The sequence below is a fragment of the Caenorhabditis briggsae genome (genome assembly GCF_000004555.2).
Source record: "Caenorhabditis briggsae complete genome, chrV, whole genome shotgun sequence".
Taxonomy (NCBI): domain Eukaryota; kingdom Metazoa; phylum Nematoda; class Chromadorea; order Rhabditida; family Rhabditidae; genus Caenorhabditis; species Caenorhabditis briggsae.
This window is the reverse complement of record NC_013488.2, coordinates 2,916,540-2,934,215: the sequence shown is the minus strand read 5'-3', so window position 1 is coordinate 2,934,215 and position 17,676 is coordinate 2,916,540. Positions and strand designations below refer to the sequence as shown.

At 37.1% G+C, this 17,676-nt stretch overlaps 7 protein-coding genes across 7 annotated transcripts; 4 read left to right on the top strand and 3 right to left on the bottom strand.

The window, feature by feature from the left end:
- Positions 1 to 79: 79 nt before the first annotated feature.
- CBG22440 lies at positions 80 to 696 on the top strand (the record flags this gene model as incomplete). The annotated part of the gene is made up of 3 exons (XM_002635655.1): positions 80 to 185; positions 292 to 437; positions 481 to 696. 3 exons carry the CDS (start codon positions 80 to 82, stop codon positions 694 to 696), a joined length of 468 nt encoding a protein of 155 aa, XP_002635701.1.
- A 3,089-nt stretch (positions 697 to 3,785) lies between these two features.
- CBG22438 lies at positions 3,786 to 4,371 on the bottom strand (the record flags this gene model as incomplete). The annotated part of the gene is made up of 3 exons (XM_002635654.1): positions 3,786 to 4,001; positions 4,050 to 4,195; positions 4,266 to 4,371. 3 exons carry the CDS (start codon positions 4,369 to 4,371, stop codon positions 3,786 to 3,788), a joined length of 468 nt encoding a protein of 155 aa, XP_002635700.1.
- A 242-nt stretch (positions 4,372 to 4,613) lies between these two features.
- CBG26940 lies at positions 4,614 to 5,029 on the bottom strand (the record flags this gene model as incomplete). The annotated part of the gene is made up of 3 exons (XM_045236751.1): positions 4,614 to 4,680; positions 4,728 to 4,873; positions 4,922 to 5,029. 3 exons carry the CDS (start codon positions 5,027 to 5,029, stop codon positions 4,614 to 4,616), a joined length of 321 nt encoding a protein of 106 aa, XP_045100514.1.
- Positions 5,030 to 6,332: 1,303 nt separating this feature from the next.
- Positions 6,333 to 8,402, top strand: CBG22433 (the record flags this gene model as incomplete). The annotated part of the gene is made up of 4 exons (XM_045236750.1): positions 6,333 to 6,660; positions 6,881 to 7,071; positions 7,279 to 7,752; positions 8,265 to 8,402. The coding sequence occupies 4 exons, from the start codon at positions 6,333 to 6,335 to the stop codon at positions 8,400 to 8,402; spliced, it is 1,131 nt and encodes a 376-aa protein (XP_045100819.1).
- A 3,528-nt stretch (positions 8,403 to 11,930) lies between these two features.
- On the top strand, positions 11,931 to 12,854 carry CBG22436 (the record flags this gene model as incomplete). The annotated part of the gene is made up of 2 exons (XM_045236749.1): positions 11,931 to 12,463; positions 12,524 to 12,854. 2 exons carry the CDS (start codon positions 11,931 to 11,933, stop codon positions 12,852 to 12,854), a joined length of 864 nt encoding a protein of 287 aa, XP_045100818.1.
- Positions 12,855 to 13,330: 476 nt separating this feature from the next.
- Positions 13,331 to 14,701, bottom strand: CBG22435 (the record flags this gene model as incomplete). Its single annotated transcript, XM_045236748.1, has 2 exons — positions 13,331 to 13,636; positions 14,678 to 14,701. 2 exons carry the CDS (start codon positions 14,699 to 14,701, stop codon positions 13,331 to 13,333), a joined length of 330 nt encoding a protein of 109 aa, XP_045097563.1.
- Positions 14,702 to 16,746: 2,045 nt separating this feature from the next.
- On the top strand, positions 16,747 to 16,941 carry CBG22434 (the record flags this gene model as incomplete). The annotated part of the gene is made up of 1 exon (XM_002635651.1): positions 16,747 to 16,941. One exon carries the CDS (start codon positions 16,747 to 16,749, stop codon positions 16,939 to 16,941), a length of 195 nt encoding a protein of 64 aa, XP_002635697.1.
- Between the last annotated feature and the right edge of the window lie 735 nt (positions 16,942 to 17,676).

Sequence of the window (17,676 nt, the reverse complement as noted above, 5' to 3'; positions counted from 1 at the left end):
TCACGAAGTACATACTGATCAATATTCATAATGAAACCCAATAAAAGGAGACCAGAACCCTTCAATCGGCAGATTCGAGATGAATATTTTCGGTTTCCTTGTGGTCTTCTTCTGCTTATTGGCAGAAGTTTCCGCAAAATGTGCGGACAGTTGCGAGTGCCCGGAATTCTCATCGCTTAGATACGGTAAGATGTTGATTCATTGGTTTTAGGTTCGAGCATTTTCATGATGTTGTTGGAAAGCACAAATACTTCTCATAGGACATCGACGAGTTATCCATGCACATTGCAGAACGATACGATGTGTCCTATCTCCAATTCACTCAACTAGCAGGATGCGCTGCAAATGCCACGTGCGTCAATCCCAACAACTTTATGATGTTATCTGGATTTAGTTCTTCCGAAATTGAGCACCCTCCTGAAACGCCGGACAACTTTGTATGTGAAAGCATTCTTCTATTTGACGATTTTTTAATTTTAGTTTATCGTTACTTCTGGCAGAAATTCATCAATCCTGGCAAGTTCTTTCGATTTGTTTCCATATTTCGGAATCATTTGCGAAGGCGGATCGTGGTATGCAACGAAGTATCCGATGGGAATAGCAACTCAGTCAGTGACAGGAGGCGGCCTTATTTACACAAACTATGACGAGTCATATGATGGAAAGAAATCCAGAATTTCGGTCCTTGCTTGGTGAGATTTCCACTGTTTCAAACTTGTTTACGCAAATAATTTCCAGCAATTGGTCCTAACTTGAACAACTTCATAATCTTAAAGTTCTTGTTTCTTTTGCTTAATAAAATCTTCTGAATCAAAAATATTGGAACAATTTGAAATAACTGATTGCTTGTGTTAACTTAATGAGAAATTTATGATAATAACCACAAAATCATTTTCCAAATATTATAACAGTACACTACAGGTTCTAGTTGTTTTCTTTTAAATAGTCCTCTCAATAAAATGTTTACCGTCCACGGATCGAGAAAGATTAACGATTGGAAACAGATAAATTTTTCAAAAATATGACCATCTTGTAAGGTTTGTCAAGATCCACCGTATCTTTTTCGATGAGCCTAAAAATATTGAGCCTGAAGGAAGCTATAGGTTGGTTCGTCGTTCGTCCGTTGTTGACTGCAAAAGTGATTTTTTGAAAATTTTTTGAAAAGTGCGAAAAAACGTTCCAATTATTCAGAAACTATAAAAATAGCATTCTGACAAATTTTTTCAGCCCAATATTGTCTTTGGGCTCAGAAAATCTCCAAAATCTGATTGTTGTTAGAACTTTGACAGTTCCTATTTTCTGAAATATCGCTTGAACTTAAAACCTATAGAAATAGGTACGAATCTTGTATCTGATCGATTTGACAGTACTCCACCTCAAAAAGAGCAAAATTGAGCAACTTTCAGAGACTGGAATTTTCGTTTTTAACGATACGAGGATGTAAGAACCGGTCGAAAAGGTCGAAAATTATCTATTTTTCCCTCAAACTCTCATGAAATCTTTTTTTCTTTGAAAACTTTTGAAATGAATTAAGAAGTGTCATATAGTGCCTAGGGGGGCAAACTTGAAATCCAAAATTAGTTTCAAAAAATGCAAAAAAGTTTTACCACAGCGGGGGTCGAACCACCATAGTCAATTCTAATGAGTCACCCTCTTACCACAACACCACACAACCGATAGTTTCCTCTCACGCGGAATTGATAGAGGAGAGAAGAGAGGGGAAGTCGAAATCCCCAGCGCACCGAAATCGGCCCAAATTATCAGACAAAGTTTTTCGGCCTGGAGTGAGAACGGGCTAAAAATTTTTTCGTCATCGTATAGAGCATGTCATGTCCCACATTTAATCTTGCTGACAAGTATAACACTTTTCGATCCTTGTAACTAGGGTCAGTTCCAGGGTCAGTTAAGAGAAAATATACGTATGAAGGGCCAGACATATTAAAAGCAATCAGTTACTGTGAATGTTTTCAACTTTTATGATTTGAAGGAGTTCATTATTCAAAGAAACAAGAAGTTCAAGAATGTGAGTTCAAAGGTTATGAGCATGCGAAAATCAAAATTCTGGTTTTCTTTCCATCATATGACGCGATATAGTTTGTGTAAGTGAATTCGCCTGAATCCATGGAAACATACGCTATACCCATCGGATACTTTGTAGCGTACTACAATCCGTTTTCGCAAACAGCTCCGAAAAATGAAAAAAAACATCAAAAGAACTTGCTGGAATTAGCGAGTCAGAAGCCACAATTATCTAAACTTTGAAAATAAGCATACTGTTTTGCAGATTGTTTTCACATACAAAGTATCTATCAGTTGCTTCAAAAGGCTGTAGAATTTCGGAATCATTGAAGTTTGCTCCCATGACAAAGTTACTTGGATTGACACACGTGGCATTTGCAGCACATCCTGTTAGTTGAGTGAATTGGAAATCGGATTCATCTTCATCTGCTGCAATATGAATGAATAACTGCCTATGAGCGTTGTTTTGTTCTTCCCAGCTGCATCGTGGATACGCCTAACTGTCCGCACATCCTGCCGAAACAGTTTCCAGCAAGCAGAAGAAGAAGAAAATAAGGAACCCGAAAATTTTCATTTCGAATCTGCCAATTGCAGAATTCTGATCTCCATTTATTGGGTTACAATACGAATTTGGATCAGTACTTCGTGGTTCATTTGAATTTCAAATCATTTCTGCATATTAATATGTTGATCAGAAAAGAGGCTTATTCCCCTCTTCCCTACGGTCATGGCCGGGTCGGGCCAAAATGAAAATTTAGCCGGCCCGGCCCATCCCCCCGGGCCAGATTCTGAAGAGTCAGAATTCAGATGATTTTTTTAAAGTTTCGTTGCTTTTGTGAGGCCGGAATACTTGCGAATTGTTTTTTGAGGTGGAAGTCAATAATATGTTTTGAGGAACTTAAGAAAAAATAAGCAAATCAGCTCATCATGGCACGCAGGAATGTTCGGAATGGCTTTTTTGGAATTTATCGGAATGTCGAAAATTCCGATGTTTAAGATCTCGGAAGTTCGGAATTTCAGAGGACTTCGATTAAAAAGTTTTCAGAATTTCGGAAGTTTCAAAATTTTTTAAAGGTTGAATTTTATAGCGGAAATTTAATTTTCGAATCACAAAAACGCCAAAATCTTTTGAAAATTTACGGAAAGATTTCGACAGCGCAAAAAATATCAAAATTAATTTTGTTCGAGACCCGCAAATGTTTCTTTCCTTACCGTAGTCAAAAAATGTCTAGTTCCGAAAAAAAAGCTTCGGAACAATTCCGATCGGAACTGGATTTCAAAAAAAAAGCTTCGGAAACAATCCGGTCGGAATTTCATTCCGAAAATGGTTGGAATTTCGGGAATTTCCGGAATTCCGAGTTCCGGTTCGAACATCCGTAAGGGTAAGGCCAGGCGGGAATTTGACGTATATGTCCGTCTTCATCTTCTCGGCTCGCCCTAATATGTTATAGGACTAGAATCTACTTTAAGGTTTTTCTCTGAACGTATCCTCCAGCGTTGTGAAATCGAATAATCGGGTTGGCTATGAGGCAGAATGAGGAGGGGCGATCTGTTAATTTCGTCTAGTTTTGCCCGTTTCTGATTCCCAATTTAATGCATATTGCAGAAAAGACAAATAACAATTATATCTTTATTATTAACAGTTTTTGATGAAAAGGGGCTTCCGTTCCCGCGAGGTTCAAGATTCTGATGTTGTTAAAATTAAGGCGTATAATTGTTACTGAAATTTGGAAGAAATGTTAACTGGTTTGTAGCAGTTGAAAGTCTCACCAGGCGAACCACACAATTCTGGTTTTCTTTCCATCATACGACTCGACATAGGTTGTGTTAGTGAATATGTCTTCATTCACTTTGACATAAGATATTCCCATGGGATACTTTGTAGCATACCACGATCCATTGTCACAAACAACTCCGAAATAGGAGAATAATTCGAAAGAGCTTGCCGGGATTAACGCGTTTCTGCCAAGAGCGGGAATCATCTAAAACTTGAATATCAACAAAACGATCTGCAAATTATTTTCACATACAAAGAAACGATTTGCTTCAGGAGGCAGTGGAATTTCGGTTTCATTGAATTGTGATGCCATAACAAAGTTATTTGGACTGACACACGTGGCATTTGCAGCAGATCCTGCTAATTGAGTGAATTGGTAATCGGATGCATCGGCTTCTGCTGGAATATGAATGGAAAACTGCCAGATTTGCTATGAACGTTATTTTGTGCTGGTTAATCAACATCTTACACAATCTAAGCGACGAGAAATCCGGGCATTCGCAACTGTCCGCACACTCTGCCGAAACTTTCGCCAGCAAGCAGAAAATGACAATAAGGAAACTGAGATTTTTCATCTCGGATCTGCCAATTGAAGGGTTTGGGTCTCCTTTTATTGGGTTTCGTTATGAATTTTGATCAGTAATTCGTGGTTTATTTGAATTTCAAATCAGTTCTGCATATCAATATGTATGTTGATCAGAAAATAGTGTCAGGAATTGTTAATGGTTTTCACATCATAATACTAAAGTGGACCACAAAGCACAAATAAAAAATATATCTTTATTAATAACGAGAAAGATAACTTTCCATTTCCAAATCACGAAATTATCTTGGCACAAGCCACGGTAAGGCTCTGAACTCCATAGCCATATAAAGATAGGCATCTGAAAAAAATGCTAGAGTAAAATTCGTTGTCAGAATTTATACTAACCCTTGGTCATCAAGGAAACCGTTCTGGTCATTTTTGGTGACCATCATCTGAAGGCACATCTGACGTCCAAGGATCCCATCAGGTTGTCCTCTGAAAAAATGATAGCCTCCCAGGCGTTGCATAGTTTTATCAGAAACATCGAATGCCTGAAAATATTTCTGTATATCTTTTCTGGAATGTGCTGAATTTCTTACAGTAATGTTCTGACATAGTTTGGTTACTATGGGCTTTACACACTCTTTCTTCTTGTCTCCATCGATCCAAATGCCAACACCCATGAATGCTGTTATACTGCTCTCCATTTTTTTCATAACGTTGTCTGAAAATTCTTCCAAAAAAAAAAGTCTTTTTCGTATTCAGAAGTTCAGAAATTCTAAAGTTCTGAAAATCAGTGTTTTTCTACCGTAGCCTCCATCTTGCTTGACATTTAACCAAAATGAAAGAAACCTTGGCCCGCCTTTTTTTTGTAAAACAAAAGTTTCTATAACTACATCAAAAGGTTAACGACTTTTTGATGTCGCCATGACAAACTTGACAAGTCAAGCACCGGCTAAGTCCCTTCGGACAACTTTCAGTTTCTTTTCTTTCGAAAGACGCTATGAAAGCTTCTCTTTTGGTCCTTGCTCTCGCTGTTTCTGTTTTTGTATTATTTGAAAAATCGGTCAAACCGAATAATGTCCAATCCATATCTTTCACAGGTACCGAGAAAAAGTTGGTTGAAGTTAAGTGTCGGAGATTTTGAAATTCTGAAATTAAGAAATTTGGAAGCTCAGAAATTCACAAATTCACAAATTTACAAAAAATCCTAAAATTCACAAGTTCACAAATTCAGAAACTCCAAAATTCAGGAATTCGAAAATTTTAAAATTCCATCCAGGCTTCCGGGCTTCCGGGCTTCCGGGCATCCGGGATTCTGGAGATCCGGGATTCCGGAGATCCGGGATTCCGGAGATCCGGGTTTCCGGTATTCCGAAGATCCGGGCTTACGGGATTCCGGAGATCCGGGCTTCCGGGATTCCGATATTCCGGAGATCCAGGCTTCTGGGAATCCGGGAATTCAGGCTCCCGGTCTTCCGGGAACCGGGGCTTCCGGGCTTCCAGGATCCCGGAGGTCCGGGAATCCGGGCTACCGGAATTCCAGAGATCCCGAGCTACCGGGCATTCTGAATAAGAAGATTTCTTGGAATTCCAACTGTTTATTAGTCTGAAAATGATCTATCTTTTCTCGTTAATAATGTTTTTTGCTTTTTTTGTTGACATCTCATTAGTTATAATTTTCAAAAAAGTAAGTTCCGTGTCATCAAAAAAAAACTTTACGATTTTTTTCAACATGGCATTTTTGTGATAATTTGTCTATAATAAGATTTCCTTTGAGACCTTTTTTTCAAATTGTGATTTTTTTTTCGTTTAGAATTTTCAATATTTTAACCTATCCGAATTGGTTCTTAATTAAGTTCACGTAGCCCGTGGGTGTAGCGTATTCTCAGAATTTTTAATTAAGAATTTTCAAAATTCTTTTGCTGTTGTTTGATTCAAAATATGTATACGGAAAAACAAAATCTCAACGAAAATATTAATTTTTCAAAAATTTCATAAAAAATCACAATGCTCGGCACCTGTATCTTCAAAGATATCTACTTGGAAACTCCAGAATTTCTGAAATACTCCCTACATACTTGTGCCATAATTTCCGCCCCAATTTCTTTTCTTGGATTCTACATAATCCTGTTTAAGACTCCAGATCTTATGAAATCTGCAAAATCGTACATTTTGAATGTGCACCTATCGATTGTGCTATTCGATTTTTGTATTGGTTTTTTGGCCACACCATTTCTCTTATTTCCGGCGATGGCTGGATTTCCATTAGGCTTATTTCAATATTTTGGGGTTCCTATAATATTTCAAACTATTATTGCATTCTTTTTTCTAGGATGTGAGTTTTGCAAATTTTAAAACGTTCGGTGCCTTTGACTTGAAACCAAAGTCTAGCGTCAAGGAACTAGAAACAGTAACTATGATTCTCTAGGCACATTTTTGGATACCTTGCACCGAAAATGCGGAAAGGCACAGGAACCGCGCAGTAAAAATAGGAAATTTAAGAAAATTTGGATTTTTGTAGAAAAAAAATCTAGAAACTTCAAAGTATTTTTCAGTTGCCTCGTTCGCAATAATGTCACTTTTCGAGAGTCGATTTTTCATAATCTGTGAATTTCCTGGAAAAAAATATTGGAAGTTTTGGAGGCATATATGGTTCTATGGACATTATATATTTCATAGTCTTGCAATGTTTTCCCTATACTTTACAGTTCCTGAACAAGAAACTGCAGTGAGAAATTTGAAAGAGGTATGATAACACTTACTGTGACCACTCTATCTTCAACTTTGAGCCAATTTATCTCGGTTCTTGTGAAAGATATCAAAAACATGTCAACTGATAAAATTTTGTTGATATTATGATAAAAATTTTGCTAGGTGACTATTTTTTTATATCTTTCACAGGAAATGAGATATATAGGCTCAAAGTTGACCACCCCAAAAAAAGAGGTTTCAGAGTCTTCCATGTCTTCCGGATCGCATCAAATCTGGCCCGATATTTGTGCTCAATGACGAAATTGGGTTTCATGTGTTTATAATGATATCAACTATTTTTATTGTAACCATAGAAGTTTGTCTATTATTCTATTTCCTTGTAACCGACATATCGAAAAAATTGAAAAACAGTAACCTGTCCCAAAAAACCGTGCAAGCTCAAAAACTATTTCTAACGGCCTTATTCCTACAAATTGCTGTACCCCTGACCACTATCGTTGTTCCATTGATTTATATTTTTTCTTCAATTATCGTTAATTACTATAACCAAACATTCACAAATTTCGCTATGATTATGGGCTCCACTCACGGATTCATGTCCTCAATTGTCATGATTATGGTGCATCGACCATATCGGGAAGCATTCATGGCTATGATTGGGAAAACAAAGAAAATTGTGTTGCCGGTGGTTTCCATGAAAACGACTAGCGTTTATGTTCTTAATTGAAGATTCAACTTTTTTTGAAATATGATTTTTAGTATTTTGCCATAATGAACATTTTGTATATTTGAAAATCTGTTTTCTCCTAAAACTGTCCAATAACAACACCAACTGAAGGTTCTCTCTTCAAAAACTGTATCATTATTTTTCAAACATGTCTCCTGATGTCTGAACAAAAATGTGTTTTGTTTTTGAGTTCCTACATGTTCAGTTTTTGAAAAAAAAGCTTCGAAACAATTTCAACAAAAACAATCCAACAAAAAATGCGACTGTAATTTCAAAAATAGTTATTTCGAACCTCCGGATTTCTTCAAATTGCCTTTACACACGAGTGCTTTCATATCCTCAGTTTTAGAGGCATGTATGGTTGTACGGACATTATATATTTCATATTTTCACAATTTTTTCGTTTTCTATTTCCGTTCCTGATCAAGAAATGCCACGAAAGAAGCTGACAGGTGTAGGATTAAATTTTGAAGCACTCAATCAGAAAATTAAGATTCCAGGAAATCCCATGTCTTCCGGAAAGTTTCAAATCGGCTCCAATTTTTGTGCTCGCTGACGAAATAGGGTTTCAAGTAGTTCTGATGATAACTGCTACTGCTATCTTTATAAAAGAGTTCAGTCTATTACACACATCATGAAATACAATTTGGGGTATTTTATTAGTCAAAATAATTATGATTAAAGTGTCTATTTAATCATCTCTAGTTGAAATATTTTTTCTGTTTTTTTCAGCTACAACTATAACGTATTAGCAAGAAATTTAATTAACTATAAGAGCCTCTTGTTCAGATCTTTGTTTTTTAGGTTGTTAGTTTTCGGGGAACGTAGTCTCTAATAAGGTTCCTTTTTTCCATTTTCAAAGAACTTTCTCTACCCATTTTCCAAAAATGAAATGCTGGACAGTTGTGTTTCAACTGTCCAGCATTCATATTTGTAATCTCCGGAATTCTTGAAAAGCTCTTCTTCGAAAATACATGTTATGTTGCCTAGTTCTGTATATAACAGAGTTATTAGGTTGGCTAATAAGTTTCTTTCGATTTTGAATGTTAACTTTGAAGATTCATAACTGGTCAGTGGGATTGTTGTTCTTGACAGATGTTTTTTTTTGTTGGATAGAGTTTCTCACGGACTTGCTCTATATATTTTGGCTAACTCCTCTTTCTTGTCGTTCGCGAGCATGCCGCTTTCTTTCGTCACTTACCGTCTACACTTTCAAAACTGCGTTTTATTTTAATTTTTTTCTGGTTTAGAAAATAATCCTATTTGTAAGAAAATGAAAGAAATAGATGGAAAAGGATCTCCTACTGTCCCTACCATCAAAAACTGGACCGATCGGTTCGAAGACAAAAATTTAGAATCGGAAGACGAAGCTCGGTCCGAAAGTTGGATTTGGTCCTATTGAAGAATCGTGTTAAAGCCGATCCGGTTCAAACCACTTGTGAAATGTCAGAGGATTCACCCTATAGCCAACAAAGCGTTGTGACCGGATTGAAGTCTCTTGAAAACTTCAAGAACTGAGTCGATTCGTACCCCATCTTTTGAAGGACTACGGTATGGATCGCTGTGTAGACATGAGCATGTTTCTCCTATCATTTCTTCGCTCATTCAGTTGGGTGGATGATCTAATTACCGTAGATAATAAGTGGATAAGTTACTCTATCAATAAGCAAAAGGGTCAGTTGATTGACAAAGAAGAGCTCGCTCTGGACGTCTCGAAACCTAAATTTCATGAGAAAAGGGGTATGCTATGTGTTTGATGGTCTGTCAAAAGAATGGAGACTGGGAACTTTTCTTTTGCACCCGCCGTATTCTTCAGACCTTGCCCTTTCGGATAAATGGTCTTTTGGGGCTTTTAAACGCCATCTCGATAGAAAAGACTTTAATTGAAAAGATGACAACAAAAAGGAGTTGATCCACTATTCCGATCGCAGCCATCCTCATTCTAGGCCAATGGAGTTAAGAATTAATTGGAGCGTTACCAGACACCTGTCAATGCTCATGGATGTTACTTTGATTGATCTAACTTCCTCTGCTTTGAGAAAAATTTGATCAAAAATTTCACCGAAATCGAAAGAATCTTATTAGCCAACCTAATGCTTTGTTGAGATTTAGCAAATTTTTGTTCACATTGTCGCAACAAAAAAATGTATCATTAAAAACACATGGACCCCAATTCGGTCAGTGACCACAAATATCGGAAACGTTTTTGAATAATCAGGAAGACATGGAATATCCTGGAACCGTTTTCAATCCATACTTTTTTCAAGTTTTCATTCTACAGTGGCAAACATTAGTGAGTGTCACTCTATGCTTTTGTTCACAACTTTGCTCAAACATGACCAATAATCAAAAACTTTTTTGTTAAATTTAGCTGAATTTCCAACAAAACGTTATATAAGTTTTTTGAAACTCGATCAATTGCTGTGTCTTCTGAATCTTCGCAGACGTGACGATGACTCCAGATGAAAAAGAAATTTCCGTCAGAAATTTTTAAAAGATTGGTTTTTGGATGAAAAATGTTTGCTGTAGATCAGGTATATACAAAAAAAATTTTAAGCGGTTTGGGATACTTGCTCTTGAAATGTGCTCACTGAAGCATAAAAGGTATAGTTCAGGAGTACGGCTATAACTCGGCTCAAAATGATCCGAATTTGCTTAAATTTTGAGAAAACGTGTGTCTCTAATTGTTCTACAACATACATACATAAAACATACATACATACATAAACTTTGGATTTTGTCACGAAAGAAGATGTCACGAAAGAAGCTGATAGGTCACGAAAGAAGCTGATAAATGTCACGAAGAAGCTGATAGGTGTAGATATTTGCACATTTTGAAGCACATTTTGAAGCACTCAATCAGAAAATTAAGATTCCAGAAAATCCCATGTCTTCCTGACTATTTCAAATCGGCTCCGATTTTTGTGCTCGCTGACGAAATAGGGTTTCAAGTTGTTCTAATGATAACTGCTTCTGCTATCTTCATTACAGAGTTCAGTCCATTAGTCAGGTTTCTTGTACACGATATATCGGATAAGTTAAAGAATCATAGCGAATCTCAAAATTTAGCAGAAATTCAAAAAGCTTTCCTCTTGGCACTATTTCTACAAACCATTGTACCATGCTGACCAGTGATGGGAAGAAACGCATTTTTCCGAAATACGGAAAACGGAAATTTTTTTCCGCGAAAAACGAAAACGGAAAAAAATCTTCTAAAATCGGGCGGAAAACGGAAAACGGAAAACTAAAACGGAAACGGAAATTTCTATTTTTCGTCTATTTTTCAGGATTTTTTATCGCTTCAAACAAAAAACAAACAGTTTTTAACGTTTAAAGACCATATCTGCATCACCTTCCATGCTTTTTTTCAAGCCAGTTTCAGTTTAATGTTTTCGTTGTTTTTTTAATTTTTTTCCGTTTCCGCTGTTAAAAAAAATGGCGGTTTTACGGAAAACGGAAACGGAAATATAATTTTACTTTTACAAAACGGTAACGGAAACGGGAATTTTTTTTCCGCGGAAACGGAAACGGAAAAAAATCTCTAAAACCCGGGCGGAAAACTGAAACGGAAACGGAAATTCCTCCCACCACTGATGCTGACCTAGAAAACTCAATTTGCAAAAGTTCGGCTCTTCTAATAGAGGTTTTACAGTAACCCAGATTTGAAAATAATTGATTCAAAAATACAAAGCAATCATTTTTGTTCTCTAATAAACTACAACGAAACAACTTGTAATCTCTATTGATCATTCTTATCATAGAATTCATAAACTCCACTCTTCTGAAACAGAGATTCTGCAAAAAGTACAAATGTCCGAACATTGAGTTTTGTAAAAATGAACTGTAACTAAAGTGGATTCCGGTTCATCTGCTTTCCTGAACCGATTAAGACTCAACTGATAAGCATATAGCAAACCGAAGAGCAGAATAAAATAAGAAGAGTCGAAAGTTTGAAAAACAGCAGGTTTGGTATAAAAAGGGGAAAAATACATCTCTTTGATCAAGCATGATGGTGACAACCATGATGGTGAGTAAACTTTTTGAACAAATTTTAGATTTTTCATATTCAGAAGATTCTTGTTCTGGCCGTACTGCTAGAAGCCACTTCTGCATTCGTCCCAATCACCGGACAAGCTCTCGTTAACTATGTCAATTCTGCCCAATCCATGTTCACCGCTGAATATTCCAACGTCACCGAGGAATTCAAGAAGTTCCGTGTGATGGATGTCAAATACGCAGCTCCACACTCCCCCGAGCTCCGTGCTAGCCAAGTCAACACAGTCCTTCCTTCCATCCCAACCTACTTCGACGCTCGTACCCGTTGGCCTAACTGCAGATCCATCAAAATGATTCGAAATCAAGCAACATGTGGATCCTGCTGGGCTTTTGGTGCTGCTGAAGTCATGTCAGACCGTATTTGCATTGCTAGTATGGGCACCAAACAACCAATTATCTCTCCGACCGATCTTCTTTCCTGTTGTGGAAATTTCTGTGGTTACGGATGTAAAGGAGCAAGTCCACTGCAAGCTTTCAGATGGTGGAATAAAAAGGGAGTTGTTACTGGGGGAGACTACCGTGGAAGTGGATGCAAGCCATATCCATTTGCACCATGCACTGCTTTACCTTGCACAAAGTCCGAGACCCCAAGATGTTCCTTGAACTGTCAACCAGCATACTCAAAAGCCTACTCTAAGGACAAGTACTTCGGTTAGTGACATTTAGGTGTCCAACCAACTTTTAAGCATATCATGCGTTTCAGGAACCCCCGCGTACATCGTTGGCATGGACGTTGCTGCCATCCAAACCGAAATATGACCAATGGACCAGTGGAGGCTGCTTTCATTGTCTACGACGACTTCAATCACTACAGAAGCGGAGTGTACAGGCACGTTGCCGGAAAGCTTGTCGGAGGACACGCTGTCAAAATTATCGGATGGGGAATTCAGAATGGAGCTCCATACTGGCTGATGGCCAACTCTTGGGGACCTTACTGGGGAGAAAACGGATTCTTCAAGATGCTTCGTGGAGTTGACGAATGCGGAATTGAATCAACCATCGTCGCCGGTAAACCTGATTGTGGCTGTAATTAATTTAATTGGGTTTAATCAACAAATAATTAGCAATAAAAATTCAGTATTATTAAACTTAACAACAAAATTGCAGAACAAAATTTTGGATAATAAAACATGTTTTTCAGTTGACTTTGACCATTTTCAGGAGTCTAGAGCTCAACTCTCAAGTGTCGAAACGCTTTGAACTATTTAGAGAAACTCACAGAATTTTTGAAAATTCTTAGCTTTTCAGGTATTTGTTGATTTCTGAAAGACACATTTTTTTCACATTTTCAGTACGAAAACGGACAAAATAGGGCAGAATCTTGCAGAAATCGGCAAATAAACGAAAAACTAGGAATTTTTAAAAAGTTCTAAAAATGCAAAGTTTCAAATCTAGGTATGTTACAAGAATCGAGAAAATGTTTTTATTCAATTGTCTGCTAATTGTTATCAACTGATATGATTTCTCTGAATTGGTTCGATTCGCACAATTCTCAATACTGATGATATCATTAATTAATAACAAAAACAACTACGGTTGTTTTCAAGGATTCCTCTCGCACCTCCACCTTGTTTGTTCTTCTAATCATATCAAATAATGCTCTTCGATATGGTCGATGCACCATAATCATCACAATTGTCGAAATAAATCCATGAGTTGATAAACAAGTTATTGCGATATTTGTTAAGGACTGGTTATAATAATTAAAGATAATTGAATAGAAAAAATAAACCAGTGGAATTAGGAGAGTAATCAGGGGCACAGAGATTTGAAGGAACAGTGCCATAAGAATTTGTTTTTGCATTTGCACTGTTTTCTGAGATATTTTGGTATTTTTCAATTTGTTCGATATATCATACACAAGGAAGAATAGTAATAGATGGATTTCAATAGTGACTATTGAAACAACTGATATCATTATCAGTAAATAAACTCCAACTTTTTTTTGTAGCCAGGGTATGCATTCTACCGTAACGGTGTACAAAGCTTAATGTCACTCTGCGTACAGCGGTCGTCATCACCCTTATGTTTACCATCGGGCGCTCACTCCTCCTTTGCCCGTGTGGCTCAGCTGGTAGTGGTGGTGGCCGCACCTTCAATATTCACCTCACAAGTTCAACTCCTCGAGGGGCATATTTAAATTTTTCGAGAACATTATTTTTCTTCATGTCCACCAAGGCTGTGCCACGGTCGGCCGCGGCCGGCTTTGACTAGGCCTGAGAAAGCTGCGGCCTCAGAGGCCTGAATACAAAAAGCCGCGGCTAGCCGCGGCCGGCCCAGGCTAGCCGCGCGGCTTTTTGGAAGAACTTTGAAAATGAATAATTTTTTTCCTGAATATATATTTTTCCCAAAAAAAAACAACTACCGGAGGGACGGTTTTGAGGTACACAGTCTGGAATCCAATGAAAACTATCCGGACAAAATGATTTTCGAGGATTCCGGAATACGAAATACGGATTCTGCGTTCTGTCGTCTCTAATTACTAGGATTGTGATAAATTTGATCAATAAAGACATTTTTCAGATAATAACATGAAATTTGAACACTTTCCGCGAAAAAAAATTTCCGAAAAATATTCAGTTTTCTAGATTTATGTTCAATTTTTTGTACGAAAGACCGGAACACGATTTGCGAACACACATTGAAAAGTTTGCATATGAATAAGTAGATATACGTTCCGAATTATTCAGAAAAAAAATAGATTTCACTTCATCGGATTTTCATCAGGCTAGCCGCGGCCGGCCTCGTCCGGCCGCGGCTTTCTTGGCTTTGGGGTAAAAAGCCGCGGCCGGCCGTCACTTGCCACAGCCCGCTTGCAACTCACCTTTAACTAAAATTTTTCGATTTTTCCTCATACCTCTATTAAACTGTTCAGAGCCATTTCCTGGTCAGGGACTGAAAAATAAAAGGAAAACATTGCTAAGCCATTGAATGTATAATGTCCGTACAACCATATACGCCTCCAAAATTTCCAATATTTTTTACCAGGGAAACTACAAATTATGTAGCATCTACTCTCAAATAGAGCCATTATTGCCAGAGAGGTGCCTTAAAAAACCATATATAAAAAAAAGCATTTTCAGACTCACATCCTATTAAGAAAAACCCCGAAATCGTTTGAATTATCTTAGGAACCCCAAAATATTGGAATACTCCCAATGGAATTACAGCCAATGCCGGAAATAGGAAGAATGGCATGTTCAAAATGCCTAGACACAAATTGTGTAGCACAATCGATAAGTGCACATTCAAAATGTACAATTTAGCGGATTTCATATGATCTGAAGTCTTGAATAGAATCATGTAAAATCCTAGAGGTGAAATTAATATGGAAATTGAAGCACTTGTGTGCAGAGAGGTTTTTAGGAATTCCGGAGATTCAAGATAGATATTTTTGAAAATGCAAGTGTCTAGCATTTTTTGTTGAATGAAAATGTGAAAAAAATGCGTCAATTTGACAGAATACGTTCCCCGAAAAGCCAAAAAAAATTACTAGAAAACGGGTTTATTAGGTTTTCTGATAATCCATTACCTCATTGTTCATGACTAAACAATGAAAAACAAAAAACATATGATTCTGGGAATTCATACCAGAAAAATGATTTCATGATAATTTTTTTGCGAATGTCAAAATTTTCCCAGCAGCTTTCTCAAAATAATACTTAAGACCCATTCTCTGAGAGAATTGAAATCGAGTCAACAGGCGATGGCAATGGAAAAATTCAAAATGGTCGTAGGAGTCTGATATTGTATGTGGTGGGTATAGGGGCTACTCTAAGACTTTGACCATGGTTAAAGCGTAACTTACTAGTTAGAGGGAACAAAAACAAAAAAACAAACGTTGATTAGATTTTCTGAAAATTCGTAAATTTTTTTCCGGAAATTTTGTTCCCGAAATTTCTTCCGAATTCGGCCCGGCCCTTCCCGCCTAGGACAACTTTTCGAAAATTTTACTTTTCAAATGTGCCAAAATATTTTTAATAGCACAAGTATTAATCCAAGTGCATACAACCATCCGAAAATGTCAATTTAATTTTATTTATGTTGTTTTTCGACAGAATCGGTGTTTTTCGACCGAAACACCCCGTGTTTGCAGACTCAGTACAAAAAATAATGTGACTTGCACTGAGTCTCTGACACTTCCGTTTCCACAAAATTATGCGTCTTTGAAAAACAAGGGTCTTAGTAATTATTATAGCAATTAAAACATGTTATGATGACTGGGCCAGTATATATATATATATATATATATATATATATACACTAAACATGTTTTAAAAAAGAGAACCCTTGTTGAGATTATGAAAGTTTTTCTTCCCATTTTCAAAAAAAAATGCGTAAGACTTGTATTTTTGAAAACTCATATTTGGAATCCCTAAATTCTTAGAAACCGCCTTACGTATAAGTGCTATATTTTCCGTGCCAATTTTGCTTCTTGGATTTTACATTATCCTTTTCAAAACCCCGAAACCAATGAAATCCGCAAAATGTCAATTTTGAATGTTCACTTATCGATTGTTTTAGTGGTTTTAACCCAGTTAACCAAGATGATAAAGGGTCTAATTCTTCTGGTATTTGACGCAGTGGCATTTGCTCAATTCCGCCCAGAATGCCAACAACCACTTCATTTTGAAGTAAAACAGTGTACCAACACTTCATCGGTTAGATTCCACTTCGATACAATTGCCAAAAAATGTCTTGCCTTCAAATACTCGGGTTGCGGGGGAAATGCCAACAACTTTGTCTCCTACAATGATTGCCAATCGTTCTGTGTTCCAATGGATTATTTCACTTGTCCAGGTGGAAGTGCTGCTGTCGTCGGAAAGAATGGAAAGTCCCACTGTGGAGGAATGGAAAATCTCCAATGCGATGGTCCAAATTCTTTCTGCCTGAATCCAAATTCTTTCTGCCTGAAAATTCATGGGAATGTGCTGTGATGCTGGAGCCAGAGACAAGATGAACGCTGATTACGAAAAAGAGTGCGGTCCAGGAAAGCTGAAGCATCAAATGGATATCGGAGGAATTAACATCCCAATGTTCGGAAAAACATGTGATTCTGCATTCTGTCCACAGAACACCAAGTGCCATCAAGGAAACTATTTTGCCTATTGCTGTGCCTAATTTTCTTTGCTTTTTTTTAAATCCAAGTTTTGCCCAAAAATGAGATTCCTGCCAAACTTTCAGAACCGTCATAATTTTCAGAAAATCTAATCAACGTTTGTTTTTTTGTTCCCTCTAACTAATAAGTTACGCTTTAACCATGGTCAAAAGTCTTAGAGTAGCCCCTATACCCACCACATACAATATCAGACTCCTACGACCATTTTGAATTTTTCCATTGCCATCGCCTGTTGACTCGATTTCAATTCTCTCAGAGAATGGGTCTTAAGTATTATTTTGAGAAAGCTGCTGGGAAAATTTTGACATTCGCAAAAAAATTATCATGAAATCATTTTTCTGGTATGAATTCCCAGAATCATATGTTTTTTGTTTTTCATTGTTTAGTCATGAACAATGAGGTAATGGATTATCAGAAAACCTAATAAACCCGTTTTCTAGTAATTTTTTTTGGCTTTTCGGGGAACGTATTCTGTCAAATTGACGCATTTTTTTCACATTTTCATTCAACAAAAAATGCTAGACACTTGCATTTTCAAAAATATCTATCTTGAATCTCCGGAATTCCTAAAAACCTCTCTGCACACAAGTGCTTCAATTTCCATATTAATTTCACCTCTAGGATTTTACATGATTCTATTCAAGACTTCAGATCATATGAAATCCGCTAAATTGTACATTTTGAATGTGCACTTATCGATTGTGCTACACAATTTGTGTCTAGGCATTTTGAACATG